General features: G+C 45.9%; 1 protein-coding gene across 5 annotated transcripts; it reads right to left on the reverse strand.

Annotated features, from left to right (window-relative positions):
- Positions 1-44: 44 nt before the first annotated feature.
- LOC144006446 (calcium-binding protein 8-like) lies at positions 45-15,555 on the reverse strand. 5 transcript variants are annotated; one of them, XM_077505296.1, is made up of 8 exons: positions 15,495-15,555; positions 15,071-15,134; positions 11,440-11,503; positions 7,598-7,722; positions 5,627-5,770; positions 4,683-4,795; positions 3,492-3,645; positions 46-1,806 (listed from the first exon to the last, which is right to left on the reverse strand). In XM_077505296.1, exons 2-8 carry the CDS (start codon positions 15,081-15,083, stop codon positions 1,679-1,681), a joined length of 741 nt encoding a protein of 246 aa, XP_077361422.1. In that variant the 5' UTR covers positions 15,084-15,134; positions 15,495-15,555; the 3' UTR covers positions 46-1,678. The 5 variants fall into 5 exon arrangements, with proteins under 5 accessions (XP_077361421.1, XP_077361422.1, XP_077361424.1 ...); XM_077505298.1 differs by lacking the exons at positions 15,071-15,134; positions 15,495-15,555 and adding an exon at positions 14,149-14,276; XM_077505295.1 differs by lacking the exons at positions 15,071-15,134; positions 15,495-15,555 and having other exon boundaries at positions 45-1,806; positions 11,440-12,039.
- Between the last annotated feature and the right edge of the window lie 231 nt (positions 15,556-15,786).

The following is a 15,786-nucleotide window of genomic DNA, read 5'->3' on the forward strand; positions in this document are numbered from 1 at the left end:
CCTCAGTTTGCTCAAGTAGCAAAACAAATCTGACCCTAAGCCCCACGTAAATCCTCCAATTTGGATCTCCCATCAAAGAAGTGACGACAAAGCGCAGCTTTCTTATCAAAACAAAACTTTATTGCATAAAGGTGTTTTCTTTGAACATTTTGCCCAGTTGGAGCTGATATCTTGTATTGCTCTCTTCTGTCTCCTCAAATGCCACGGGTGAGGTCACGTGACACAAAAGGTGATTTGCATATTTGCCCCCATGACGTCACCAGTCTGACCTCGGTCAGAATACGTTTGAGTTGATTTTCATCTTTGTTTTGAACAATGTTACTCCTGCCATGAGGACATCATCATTGCTATACAAGATCATTTCAAGTTGCTGACAAGGCCCAAAATTAATCATGCTCTCGCTCACATTCAAGAATCATTGACAAATGTCCAAGCCGAGAATGTATGTTCAAAATCAAGTGTTCGTGATCACCAATCGAAGTATCCGCTACAATCTTATTTCGGTGGGCTTCAAAATCGTGTCCTCTTGTATTCGTCAAGTCATGTCGACACAATTGTGTCCATTCAAAATCTGTCATCCCTGAAAGATTTTCGGACAACTTTGGCTGCTTGAATGCTAACCTACCACATGGTTACATGCTATATAGTCATATATCATTCATCTACAATCAATGTCAATCTACAATGTGAGTATATTACTGATTTTGTTTGAAATTAACTCGTAAAAAAATCGGTAAATAACTTCTCCATGCTAATATGTAAGTAAATATATCATAAAAATAGAAACATTATGAGGGCATGTTTATCAATTTTCTGGGTCACAAATATGACACGCAAACGTTCAAAATTGGAAAAACCTTTCAAAGTTGATCACATGCTCTACTTGTGACGTCATAGTCAACTTTTTCCTGCACTTCTTGAATGGGCCACCAGGGGGCAACACTGCGTCGTAATTGATCCTTCACCGCCACCCCGCCGCCTGCATACATACGATACAATAGCTTCTTAAACGCAAACACAAGTGTGTGTATGTGTGTCTGTACATCGAATAACACGTGACTCATCTCATGTGTACTTCTGAGATGACCTACATGCAAACGCGCACACACGGAATTACAATGAGATGTTCCACTCCAACTTTCTTTTGACCAGCATAGGCTACATCAGCTCTTCAACTGTCCTCCTTTCACTCCTTTCCCCACTCACACACTCCATAATGTTGACACTCGGCTGATTGCGCTCCTTGTTAACATGTAAGTGCGGCGACTGCACACTGTTGAAGAATGACACCATGAGAACATGTCATGAACATGTTTGCGTCCATGAGGAGGAGGTGCTGACGAGAAATGGCTCCTCCAAGCACCCGATGAGTATTTTTGTTGTTTTTCATTTCATAAGTAAATCTGAAATCCAGTTTAAAGGGTGGTTTCTGTCTGGATAACATCCAAATTAAAGTGTCCATATTTTTGCCGTTTTCTAAAAGGATCCCAATTGTCCAGTTTGAGGTTGCGTTTGTGTAAAAGTGTGACATCGTGAAAGCGACACAAGCAGACGAGACGTCAGAGATCGTTCTGCTCCTGAGCTCAAAGAAAGAAGTTGACAGACTTGCCGGGTTCTGTGCGGGCGCATCCACGGGTGTGTCCGGGTCCTGGGAGGGGCTGGTCACAGTGCAGCGTTTTCACTCCATGCCGTTGCGCAGCATCTGGTTGGCAGCGATGAGCATGACGCTGATGATGAAGGCCATGGCGAAGGCGCAGATGAGACTTTTCCTCACGCACGTCTGCCGGTTCTTCTTTTTTGGATGCACTGAAGACACACAACGAGACTTAGTACGGGGGGGGGGGAAGTGTCTCCTTTTTCTATCCAGATTGACGAGTTTATTGTTGGCACCAGATGCTTGTTATTTCTCTTGGGACAGTGTTCATGTCAAATGCTGACTCACATGACTCATTCAGTGTGGTGCTATCTTCGTTAGACTTGCAAAACGGTCCAAGTGTGTCCTCAAATTGTCCCGATTCAAAAATCAATTTGACACTTGCTGGTTGCTTGCGAGCATGTCACGCACACTAATTGATGAAATTACATTTGAGTGTGATCAAGAAGTCAAAATGTGTTCAAAGCCATATGAGATAAGGGGCAGGAGGTGGGTGGCATCCCACCGGACCTCACAACCACAGGAAGGAAGGAAGGAAGGAAAGAAAGGAGAGAGAGAGAGAGAGAGAGAGAGAGAGAGAGAGAAAGAAAGAAAAAGAAGAAGGGATGGATGGATGGATGGATGGAAAGAAGGAAGGAAAAAGAAACGAAGAAGGAAGGATGGATGGAAAGAAGGAAAGAAAAAAGGATGGAGTAAATGAAGGAAGGAATGGTGGAAGGAAAGAATGATGGAAGGAAGGAAAGAAAGAAAGAACATGGAAAGAAGGATGGAAGGAAGGAAGGAAAGTAGGAAGGATAAAAAGAAGGAAAGAAAGAAGGATGGAGTAAAGAAAGGAAAGAGTGATGGAAGGATGTGCCTGCTTAATTCCTCTTCTTCTCCCTCATCTGCAAACTAGCAAAGAGATCTCTCCTACCTCACCACCACATTTGTCTCCTTATTTGTCTCCTTATGTCTTTTATTATTTTGTCTCCTCATAATATGTCTCTTTCTGCATACCGCCATGTCTTCTTATCTGTGTCGTGTGGTTTGTCTTGTTGCGTGCGTGCCGCTTTGTCAGTCGGGAGCAGTCGTCACTTTTTGCTGAGTGTTGTTCTTGTCACTTTGTTTTAAGCGTCTTAAGTCAAATGTGAATATTTCATGGCAGGCACAATTTCTAAATAATGAGCCGTCACATTTAGCTTGGACTTTTCCTTCTTCTCCTTAATCATCCTTATCCGCATCCCATGATCTTCACATCCTGAAAGCAGGCGAAAGGTGGATCATGGAAATCGACCACCTTTCAAGTCACATTTGCGCTTTTGAACGTACCGAGAAAAAGCAGTTTTCGAACGTCTGCTGTGTGACATTCAAAGGATTGCGCCAAGTGGACCTTGCTGAGGGTCTTCAAAGAGCCCAAATACCCTCAAGAACCACAAGATGACTTTGCATCCATGTTAACATGAATGTTTGTCTTTGTAAATTTGTGATTTTTGTCAACTTATGCTAGCACGAGACATCTCACTCACAACTTAGCTCAAACGGCTTAGCCTTGATGCTAAGCTAGCCAAAGCTAAATAGCCAAAAGTAGCGAGCATTCAAGCCAGTCAGTGCTAATTCCAACCGCAGCTAAAGCATATCAAGGTATCACACTATTTCCATACTTAGTGCAAGTCCGGCGCGAGACAGGGTCTAAATCTGCACAGGGGCAGGCTAGACCAAGTTTTGGGATTTGACCTGACTTGATTTGACAGTTCCTATCGTTCGTTTTGAGGTTGTGTGTGCGACTGTGACTTGAATTGAGCTGCCAAAGTAGAGCGTGTGTGAGAGGGACGCGCTTTGCGGATGTTTTCATTCTGACCTCCCTCGTACTCGGGACAGTTTCCAGACGTCTCGTTCAGGCTCTCCTCCTCGGTGATGATGATGTTCTCGATGTCCTTCATACTCAGGTGGTCGTGGAAGGCGTGAAACAGAACCTGCTTCAGCTCGTCCAGAGACAGCTGCTGCATGTCAAACTGCACCCGCACACACACACACACACACACACACACAACACACAAACACACACACGCAAGGTGACTTTGCTTGTCACTTTTACCGCAATGTACGCTGCCGTGTGTGTTTGATTCATCTTTAGGTGGCCACTACAGTGTTGAAAAGCACACATTGTCCCTCAAAGTCACACTTGAGAGGCAATTACTTCAGCCAAGGAGATGTTTTTGTAGACGCTTTTGCGTTAGCATTGTTAGCATGGATGCAATTGCAGCCCTAAATGTTAGCTTGGACCTTAAATGACATCAGCTTCCTGATCCTTCATACCAAATCATACTAAGCTAAGCTAAACTAAGCCAAAATAAGCTAGGCTAAGATAAGCACATTTAAAAGACCTATTTGAAGTCGTTGCCGGCCCAAGCTAACAATCGGAGCTTGCCGAAAACTATGCTAGCATGAAAAGCTATCCAAAGATTAGCTTTCTTCTATACACGGGACAGTACGCCTTTGTCAACAGCATCTTCATCTTCCTCATCCTCATCTTCAGTCAGGTCCTCCAAAGACATGACAAGGTCAACAAGTGGAACGTCAGCCAGGCTCATGGCCCAAAACACAGCTTTTTCTTCATCATCATCATCATCATCATCATCTTCTTGGTGCTCGTCATCTCATTCCCAGGACATCGCCACCAAGGACGAGTCGGCGCCAGGATGGCGAGCGTCAGCGTTTGATGAGCACGTTGAACATCAAGTCTATGCCTCAAGTGCACTCAGGACATCGCTGTGTGGCAAAATACACACGCACACGCACTCCCACATGGAAACAAACTTATAACTCAGCAGACTTTCTTTTTTTTCCCATTGAGTCCCCGAGAGGAATTGAGTCTTTGTTGTTCTCAGGAAACACAGGAAGGAGGTAGTGTGTGTTTATGTGTGTGTGTGTGAGAAACTAGGCTGCGTTGAAAGACGTGCACTGATTTTGGAGCACAAAGCAAGAGACGAGGAGGAAGTACTGGTGATGACATCATCATCATCATCATCATCATCATCATCCTGCTCACCTGCCAGAAGATGTTGTCGATGGTGTTGCCGAGGAAACCTTCTCTGTTGTCGGACGACAGCAGCTTTGGCCCAAGTATCGTCATGAACTCCTCAAAGTCCACCTGCCCGTCACCTGCGTGCACACACACACAGACTAGATCAGTCGAGTGCAGCATCAGGATAGATCTGTCAACCGCAGCATCAAACTTGATCAGTGCAAATGTCAACCACAGCATCAGGCTAGATCAGTCGATCGCAACATGAATCTAGATCAGTCGACTGCAGAATTAGACTAGATCAGTCAACCGCAGCATTAGTCCAGATCAGTCAACCGCAGCATCAGGACAGATCAGTCGAGCGCTGCATCAGGAAAGATAAATTGGTCGCAGAATCAACCTAGATCAATCGAGCGCAGCGTCAGTCTAGATCACTTGACTGCGGCATCAGTCTAGATTAGTCAACCGCAGCATCAGACTAGATCAGTCGACCTCAGAAACAGACTAGATCAGTTGAACGCAGCATCAGACTAGCTCAGTCGACTGCAGCATCAGGAAAGATCAGTCGAGCGCTGCATCAGGAAAGATAAATTGGTCGCAGAATCAACCCAGATCAATCGAGCGCAGCGTCAGTCTAGATCAATCGACTGCGGCATCAATCTAGATTAGTCAACCGCAGCATCAGACTAGATCAGTCGACCTCAATAACAGACTAGATCAGTTGAACGCAGCATCAGACTAGATCAGTCAAACGCAACATCCGGCTAGAACAGTTGAGTGTAACATCAGGCTAGATGAGTCGTGTGCCGCACAACTGATCACAGTCACTTGCATTCACCTGAGCACTTATCAGAAACTCATGAATACAGACAAGAGCAAAGGCAGCCATCTGTCAAATATAGTTGAAGGAAGGAGCACTTGATGGTGATGATGACGATGCATGCATGCGGCGCCTGTGCGTCCCTCACCGTCCATGTCGAGTCTCTGCATGATGATGGCGAGCTCCACCTCGCTGGGCATATAGCCTAGCGAGCGCATGGCCATTCCCAGCTCCTGCTTGGAGATGAAACCGTTCCCGTCGCGGTCCAGCACACGGAAGGCCTCGCGGATCTCTGATGCACACACACAAGTACACAAGACTGTGAAGAGTTTATGACAAGACCAAAGTGAGAACTAACAAGGAGAAACAAATTGAAAGATGGATGTGGGATGGAGGCGTTTGCTCCCAACAAAGAAAGAAAGATAAAGGAAAAGCCGATTTATTTGTATTCCGGTGGGCAGGAGTGCACTTCAGCTACCCTAAAGCAACTTCATGTGTGTGTGTGATTGATGAAGGGCCTGCAGGAGGCGGGCATAGAGCGGCGGGTGCACTCGGAATGATTAACAAGCTCAGATGATCCTTGAAGAACCTTCAGCAGCCCTCAAGTGGATTTGCCAGCAGCCACGCATCAACACGCCACATCAAAACACATCAACACACGTCGCCAGCGCACAACAGCAGCACAACATCAAGGGCAAGATGAGCTGACTGTGGCATGTGAAGTGGGACAGGCGGGATGTCCTTCAGGACGACCTTGACAAATGCCGGCTGAACAAAGAACGAATGGGGAAGGCGTGAGGATAATTTGCTTGTTAGCCACCATCAGGGCTGGACTGGCCATCTGGCATACAGGGCAGATGCCCGGTGGGCCGGTGTCCTTTAGGGCTGATGGGGTGCTATTCAATTAGTATTTTACTTAAGTTTACCCTGAGAGACCAGCCCACAATTTAGAAGGAGCAGCCCTGATCATCCATTTACAATACAGAGATCAAACGGAACCAATAAACATCACAGGTAGAGATGGGCCGGCGGGCCTAAGTCAAAATGCCAGGGCCGATTATTTGTGCCAGTCCAGTCCTGGCCTCCATGCTGCCACTTCCTGTTTGTTTTCTTCTCAAAAAATAAAAATTTGCTAAAACAAAACTCAAAACTGTTTTTTTTTTAGTTTTTAAATAGTTTTGTTGAGTTTTTATTACACACGTACTGTGACCATTTTTAAATCTTACACGAGAAATGCACTGTATTAAAAAAAAAGGATGAAAAAAAATTGCTAAAAAAAAATCCAAATAATTTTTTTTATTTTTAAAATAATTTTGTTGAGTTATTACACACATACTGTGACCATTTTTAAATCTTGCACTCAAGACATACACTGTATAAAAAAATCAATAAACTTGCTAAAACAAAACTCAAAACAAAATAATAAAATCTGTGATGAAAAATTGAAAGGCATTTTGCTAACACAACAAAATCATGACATAAGCATTTTCATATATTGGTCCAAGATACTGGACTAAAATAATCCACTGAAAATCCTGCTGCAGTGCCTGGGACGTTTTGTTTTTGTTGATCATGATGACCAATCGCAAACAGAGCAAATCACTACAGCTAGCGAGCAATCGCTCGTTTATTGAACCCCCCCCCACGACCACCACCAGAGACAGAAGTCCGCAAAGTCATTTTCTACACTTACTTTTTTCCCCAGTCATATCGTTGACTTTGAATGTGTGCGGCTTTCATGGGCGGGGCCTGACCCGGTGAGTGACATGGGAGTCGGCTGATGAGGGTTGACTAGTTTGTGTGTCGAGGGACTCTGTTGCAGCACGTTGCACTCGCTTTATCCCAAACTTAGCAGTCTTTCCTCCTGGCTTGTTGCTACATAGCAAATCTGTCTCACTCTCAGCACTGCGCTATTATGCACAACGCTACAGTTTGTGTGTGTGTGTGTGTTTTGCTGGACCTGATTTCACGCCAAGTGATTCCACAATCAATCCAATCAATAACGCCTGATGCTGCTAAAATGTTGAGCCGCTGGTGACCACAGAACAAAAAGTCACAAACACTACTAAACGGGATAAATGGAAACAAGAAGGAGGAGGAGCCAAGGATGAGGACTGACCTCCAAGCTCCTCGGTGGAGATGCTAGTGAGCTTGAAGGCTTCGGCGCCTTGGGTGAGGGAGCCGCTCAGGTAGTTGTCGGGATAGAGGAGGCCCGCACGCACGTGATGAAACGGCATCTTCCTCCTGCAACAAATGTTGTCATCACTTCCGATTCCAGCGGCAGGTTAGAAATACAAAAAAAGGAAACATCAGGCAAGCAAATCATTCCCAAATTATCAAAAAGGATCCTCATGGGTTTAAAAAAATAATCAAAATTGAGATGTCTTTGTCATCTTCTCGTTTTTTTTTCTCTGAGCATCCTACACCTGTAAAAAAAAATAAAAATAAAAATAAAAATGGAAAAAAAAAACATTTCTTTTGGACAACTGTGAAATGTGGGGACTCCACTTTGACAGCCATTCAATGTGTACGCCAGCTGTCAATCAAAGTAAACAGTCAGGCCATGCACACGCACGATGCAGATGCAAGATGTTTTCATTTGCCTCTGCACACATTCGCGCCGGCCGCTTGCCTCACAACAGGTGCAGACGCACAGACAAGGGAGCGCGTGTTTGTGTGTTGGGGGTGGCGGGGTTTAATGCAGCCTACCTGCGGCGCGCGGAGTCAGCCGGCCCCCCGCTGAGCGTGCCGGTCCCCCCGCTGGGCGTGCCGGTCCCCGGCTGGCGATGACTCTAAAGGTAGGTCGGGACGCGGCGGGAGGCGGCTGCCGCTCGGGTCCGTCTACTCGCGCGCGCTCGCCGCGTCCGCACATCCGCGCGCGGCCCACGCCAATCACTCAATCAATTAATCAAGGCGATGGATCAATCAAGTCAATCGATCTCAAAACCCCGCCGCCTTTTTCGGTGACGCCCACGTCTTACTGGGAGCCAGGCATCAAGGCAAACGTCGCTTCCGTTCATCAGACGCCAGGAAACACCAACGCCACGCACACAGACACGGCGAGAGAGAGCGAGTGTGAGAGAGCTCAATTCTGTGCGATGGGGGGATGCCTCAGACACACAGACAGAGAGAGAGAGAGAGAGAAACTCATCTTTCCCGCCAACACATATAAAGCGGTGCATGTGTGTGCGTTGGCATGATGCGAGTACACACATGCACCGCTTTATATGTGTGCACCGCTTTATATAGGTGTTGCTCACCTGCATTGAAAGCTTTCCCTCCTGAGCATGACAACAATCACTTAGTGGCTCTTGAATGAACAGGACATGAAAAAGTCAGTACAGTATAGCCTTCTCCTTTTTGTTTTCTTTTTTTGTCAGTTTCCTCATTTGAATGTTGAAGAGCATCAACAAATGTCGATATCATCCAACAAAATACTAAGTAAGCATAAGCATAACATTTGTGAAGGAAAAATGATTGCAAGCAAATTTCATTTCATTTCAGGTGGATTTGGAACCAGACTTTGACGAGCCCACTTGAAAATCATCATCAATCATCAGCTTCCATCCATCCATCCATCCAAAACCCATTCATCCAACCATCATCCATCCATCCATCCATCCATGCATCCATCCATTATCTGACTGCATCAATCAGCCATACAGCCAACCATCATCCATCCATCCAACATCCATCCACCCATTCAAGATCCATCCATCCATCCAACATCCATCCATCCATCATCCATCCATCCATCCATCCATCCAAGATCCATCCATCCAACATTCATGAATCCAAAACCAATTCATCCATTCATCCAACCATCATCCATCTATCCATTCAACATCCATCCATCCATGATCCATCATCCAACATTAATGCATCCAAAACCCATTCATCCATTCACCCATCATCCATCCATCATCCATCCATTGATCCACCCATCCATCCATTCAAGATCCATCCAACATCCATCCATTGATCCACCCATCCATCCATTCAAGATCCACCCATCCAACATCCATCCATCCATCATTCAACATCCATCCATCCAGCCAACATCAATCCATCATCCAACATCCATCCATCATCCACCCATTCAAGATCCACCCATCCAACATCCAACATCCAAAGCCCATCCATCCACTCATCCATCCGTCCATCCATCCAAGATCCATCCATCCAACATTCATGGATCCAAAACCCATTCATCCATTCACCCATCATCCATCCATCCATCCAACATCCATCCATTGATCCACCCATCCATCCATCTAACATCCATGCATCCATCCATCATTCAACATCCATCCTTCCATCATTCAACATCATCCATCCAACATCCATCCATCAATCCATTCAAGATCCATCCAACATCCAAGATCCATCCATCCATCCATCTCATCAGGGTTTTCCTGACTCAAATTTATGCAGAGATGGTACCATCCTGACTATGGGAGACTACCGATACCGATACCAGCTGTTTCTTCAGTAGTTGTTGCTTCACGTCTTTTCCGTGCACTGCTGTTGATATAGCGCCTCCATAATGGTGCAATACTGTATCTGCATTTTGTACATAGGAAAAACCCTGATCATGTATGTATCCATCCATCCATGCCTTTCTAAGTCTAAACTTCCAAAGAAAAATATGGTGATGAAGATGTCGAAGATGATGTTGTTGCCCACAATTGGGGGCGGCCCCATATGAACCCCTACACAAAACTAACAACAAAACTGAGTGATATGTTGCACATTGTAATTGCTAGTAGGAAATCATATGAAAGAATGAAAATATGCCATTCAAACACAGGTCACTAATGTCGTTTCTCAGGGTTTTAATCAACAGCTGCTCTCTAACATCAACAACAACAACAACAGGCCAGCAGCTGTTGCGACACACACAAGCGTCCTCTGCTTGTAATATTACTAATGCACGCACACGCACACACAGTAAAGCGTGTTGTTAAGCACACAAAATGGCGGCAAGCTGGAGGTAAAAGTTGCGGCTTGTCCTGTGAGGTTTGAGAGTCTGCAGAGCCTCATGAATAATGCAGCACACCACATTCACATTCCTTCCCGCTTTTCCACTCTGTGTGTGTGTGTGCGTGGGGGTGCGTGTGTGTGTGTGTGTGCATAAGCAGCAGCAAGCAAGGAGAACATTAGGACCTTGCAACAGACTGTTAACTACAAGCGACCTCCGCCAAGGCCCTGGAATGAAGGCAGATGGTGGCGGTGGTTTGTTGATTTATTTATTTATTTTGTGGTGTACCCGACGACCGACTTGCCAACAGAGCATTCTGTTTGTCGTGTGGCTATGAAAACAAATGAAGAAATGAGAGGTGTCAGTCGCGTGCATGCAAAGTTTGTAGGCGGGTCGTAGTACTCGCTCAACTGGGCTCTCAAAGTGCAAAAACAGGCTTGAGACTGGCTTGAAACTTTACATTGAGATTAAGTCCAGCTGTGCCGAACAAGTTCCTGGTCTTGTCTGGATCTGCCGGTTCAAGCGCATCCAAGGCAAAACAATGCCGCCTTGGCGAGGCCTGCCTGCAAGCATGCGTGAAAAACGCCTAATGTCGTTAGCCACGCCCACTTGAACACATTCATTCCCCGCTGGCGTGCAAACACCAACGAAGAAGAACGTGCTAAGCGGTTGGTTAGCGTGTATACACTTCACTCAGCCTCCTGATATGATGGACACACCCACCCCCCCTCAAAGTGCGTGTAAATGTGTGTTATGCAGCAGCAGCAGCTTCATTATTTAATAAAGTTTTGGCACATTTAAAAAGCTTGACTGAAACAACTTTTGCATTTTTTATGCATTTCAGGACAACTTTCAGCTCATCAGCGCTCAGTCACACATGAAGCGCGCACACTCACACAAACGCTTTGATTTTTACATCCAAATGCCACAATACTTACACACACATGCGCGCACACACCTACACGCACAACCGCACACACCTTAACTCATCATCCTCCTCTTCCTCGCCTCCTTCCTCATCTTCCTTCTTGCGCTTGACTTCCGCTAAAAGATCGGAATAGAAAATCATGTCAGCTCAATATTATTTAGTTTTTTATTGCGCAAACGTGATAACGAAGTCAGCCACTTTTGAGCAGCAACATAAACAAACAGAAGCGCTCGTGTGTGCGCTTCACCGGAGGACAACAACAGCGGCAAGTTTGATGTTAGTTCTTCAACTGCAAACTGGAAGAAAGACACAAAAAGAATCTACTGAATGAAAAATGAATCTCAGTACAGAAAAGGAAAGCAGCAGTAATGTCAAACAGCCTTGACGTTCTTTCCTCCTAGCTTAGCAATTAGCATCCATCCATCCATTTTCTTGACCGCTTATTCCTCACAAGTGTCACGAGGGGTGCTGGCGCCTATCTCAGCTGGCTTCGGGCAGTAGGCGGGGTACACCCTGAACTGGTTGCCAGCCAATCGCAGGGCACACAGAGACAAACAAACATCCACACACACAGCACACCTAGGGACAATTCCGAGCCGTGCATGTCTTTGGAATGTGGGAGGAGACCGGAGTACCCGGAGAAGACCCACGCGGGCACGGGGAGAACATGCAAACTCCACCCAGGAAGGCCGGTGCCTGGACTCGAACCCGAGTCCACAGAACTGGGAGGCAGACATGCTAACCACTCAACTACCGTGCCGCCCAGCAATTAGCATATAAATCCAAATGATTTTTGATTGGTCACCTCTTGCTTGAAGCTAGCTGACGCTCGACCTGATCGCGAGTCTGCAAGCATGCCACTTTTCTCACAGCACCAACTAGTGGCCTGGCATGCACACTACAAATTCAGTTCCTAACGTTCTTCCAAAAGCAGAAAGCAACGCCAGCAGAAACAGAAACAAAACATCAAGTGAATCGAAATGATGTGAGATCAAAGCAGCACACGCGCATGCAGCCAATCGTTTTGAATTAAAAACAGATTTTTTTTTCTACTGATAAGACAATCAGTGCGGTTCGGTGGCTAACAAGATTAGGATCCGTCCGTCCATTTTCTCTGCAGCAATTTTTTTGCTTCAAGTCAGAGTTGAAAAGTTCACCAAGTGAGTGAGTACGACAAACGTTCATTAATATTCGTAACTTTTGTCTCGCTTCCGTCTAATTGCTTCTTCTTGTTACAACTGAGGCGATTTGAGTTGAAGACTGATTTCTTATTTCACCATGATGTCAAGGTGACCCCACAGTGAGCCTGTGGACCAGGCTGGTCCATCTCCTCCGGCTACAAATAAGTACAATATGCTTCAGTATGCTTCGGTCTCCATGGTAACAGGCTGGAGAAGTTTAAAAAAAAAAAAAAAAGTGAGAAATTATTGCATGAGGTCATCCCTGCCACAGCTATCAATCACAAATCACACTTTCTTGTTCTTTTGATCAATGACATCATCTTGTTTGACCTCAGTTCAACTCGTCCTCACTATTTACTCATCATGAAATTCTGAACCTCGCCACCGCTCATTCCAGCTCGCATCCGTCTCTCCCTCCATCTTCTCACTTGCCTGACCTCTAACTCTCCTTCCTTCAGTCCTCCTTCCCTCTTTCCTTCCACCTTCTCCTTCCTTCCTCTATCCCCCAGCACCCTTCCATCACTCCTCCTTCCTCCCTCCCTCCCTCTGTGTCCTTCCTTCCTTCTTCCTCACTCACACACTACTCCTTCCTCTATCCCTCCTCTATAATTCCTTCACACCCGCCTTCCCTCTTTCATTGCACCCTCATCCACTTCCTCCTTTCCTCCCTCCTTCATTCCTCTCTCCTTGAGTCACTCCCTCCTCCTTCCTTCCTTACCATTCCTTCCCCATCCCTCTTCCATCCTTCCTTTCCTTGACTCTCTCCTCCTGTCTCTGTCCCTCCACCATCCTTCCTTTCTCTCCCCTTCCTTCACTATCTCCTCCATCTACTCCCTCCTTTCCTCCTCCTTCATTCCTCTCCTGATTCACTCCATTCTCCTTCCTCCCTCCCCTTCCTTCACTCCCTACTTCCTTTCTCCTTCTCTCAATCCTCCCTCCTTCCTTTCTCTATCCCTCCACATCATTTCTTTCTCCCTACCCCTTCCTTCCTCCTTCCCCCCTTCCTTACTTCCCTTCCTTCCTTCTGACCTCCTTCCTCACTCCTCCCAGCTCAGCCTCCCAACTCAACGCATCCAAATTTGGCCCTTCCTCTCACCTCTGCAGCACCTCCCTCCCCACTTCACCTCCTCATTCATGCTGCTCGCGTCCTGTTGCTCTTTACATATGATAGCGTTTACGCTGCAAAATCAAACAAGTCCGCAGCCCTGAAGGGCGCGCGCACACACGCACGCAGAGGTGAATCCATGCTGAGCCATCACAAGAGCCGTGTAAACGAAACAAGATGGAAGTAAATTAAAGTGCACGTAGGCAACATGATACCTGAGGACACATCAAGGACTCACTAAAGCTTTTTGGAAATTCACGTCAACCAGGACAGCAAGAACGTGTGTGCATGTGTGTGCACGTACGTTTGTCCCCCCCCCCCCCCACTTCCCCCGTCCCCCCCACACCCTTTGTTCACCTCCCGTCTCCACACGTGGTCCAGCTAGTGACAAGAATATGAATGTGAGCTGTTGCCTTAGCAACACAGCAGCTTTGTGAGTCATGGGAGCAAAAAAGGATGAGAAGGCAAAACAAACCTTTCCTTTTCCTCTTCTTCACATTTCAACCTCACTCCTTTGGAACGACTACACTTGCTTTGTATAAATCTTCTTTCGTGTCTAAGCTGAATCTGTCCTCCATCCTTACTACCTTTGCTCATCAATACCATGCCCCCCCTCCCCGTCTACCCCATGTTCGCCCACCCCCTTTCTTTCCAACCCAGTTTCCAGCACTGTTCTCCAACCACCCCCCCTCCCCCCAGTTTTTAACCCCCTCCCTCCAAGATGTGAGAAAGGAGGTCATCAAATCGCAGGGTGACGTTTCAGCAGCTGATTAGACAGCAGCAGGAGGTGGCTTTGGAGGGCTTGGACCTTTCATAAGAAATATTGACCCAGCCCCCCACCACAAATTAAAAAAAGAACATCACACAATGTTGTTGGTGATTTTACAAAAAAAAAAAAAAAAAAAAAAAAAAAAAAAAAAAAAAAACTTTCTAGCTTGGCACGCCTCTGTTGTTGGGTTATCTCAGAAGTGTTATGGCCTCCCATGTGAGCTTCATCAGTTTGGGCCCAAAGAGGTCCACTCTCGTCTGTCTTTGATGGTTTGTCCCAATTAATAAAGGGCTTCATCAGCCACTGTGGCTCTCCTTGCCCGCACACAAGGGCATTGCAGGACTTTTTTTTTTTTTTTTGTACACCTGCATACGTAGCTGGCTCTAAACCGACAAAAGCCTTCAGTCGAGGTAGCACCGAAGTTTGTTGCGTATCCTTTGGGGAAAAAAAAGATGGCTGTGTGTGTGGAATTTGTCAGCTTATAAGTGCCACCCACTGGACTGGAACACACCAAAAGTGCTCAATTCAATCAAGTAGTGTTTTTTTTTTTTTTTTTTAGTTGTGGCTGGCGTTGTACTTATGCGCACAAACTTTTTGGAAGGTGTCTTATTGTGGTGGACGCTCTCACCGAATGGACACATTTTCAGAAGGTCAGCGGTGGGATGAAGATGAAGAAGAAATTTCTTAGGTCTCTGTGGAGGCAAGGTCAAAGGTCAGTCTGATTGTAAGGGATACCCACAATCACAAGTTTGTGAAGTTTTCACTTCAAATTTCAGGATGACACTAAAATGCACTCAGGAGAACCTCTTTGACTTTTTGTTGACTTTTGATAGTTTGCATAGTTGCTGTTTGACAAGGAGCTGAAGGGAAACATTAACAACAGACTTGCAGGACTGTGCCAGTCCCACTGTTGCAAACTTGAAAATTAGTCGCATTTCTTGCCTCCAAAGCTGTCTTGACCTTGGTGGCAACATTGCGCACACACAATTTGCCTGCAGCGCTTCTTCCAACTTAACGCTTGAATCTTTCAACAGGTTTTGATGACTCCTCACCTCTCAAAAGGTGGAGCGGTTGACTGGCAATAATCCCAGCGGGACACGGCCGGTATGATGATGAAGACGGAGCTGCGAAGTGGAAATGAAGGCCCGGCTGGTGTCAATTTGAACCTGCTTGCGAGGGAAACGATATGTGAGCGTCAAGTCCAAATATGTCATAAGTAAACATAATTTTGCTAATATTCAACTCCCTTCTTTTTGTGTTCTTAATAAATTGATTATGACTGTTACTGGCCTGTTCCATAACATGTGAAAAAAATGGACAATAAGCAATATTTTCCCAACAAAC

This window comes from Festucalex cinctus, chromosome 18, assembly GCF_051991245.1.
Source record: "Festucalex cinctus isolate MCC-2025b chromosome 18, RoL_Fcin_1.0, whole genome shotgun sequence".
In the NCBI taxonomy this organism is placed as follows: Eukaryota; Metazoa; Chordata; class Actinopteri; order Syngnathiformes; family Syngnathidae; genus Festucalex; species Festucalex cinctus.

What these genes read in the sequence shown, in the direction of transcription:
- LOC144006446 (XM_077505295.1), bottom strand. Translation starts at nt 11,528, where the DNA reads ATGATTTTCTATTCCGATCTTTTAGCGGAAGTCAAGCGCAAGAAGGAA. An exon ending in GAGGAGGATGATGAGTTAAG is followed by an intron (nt 7,723 to 11,439) that starts GTGTGTGCGGTT and finishes CATTTGTTGCAG; the next exon opens with GAGGAAGATGCCGTTTCATC. An exon ending in CTCCACCGAGGAGCTTGGAG is followed by an intron (nt 5,771 to 7,597) that starts GTCAGTCCTCAT and finishes TGTGTGCATCAG; the next exon opens with AGATCCGCGAGGCCTTCCGT.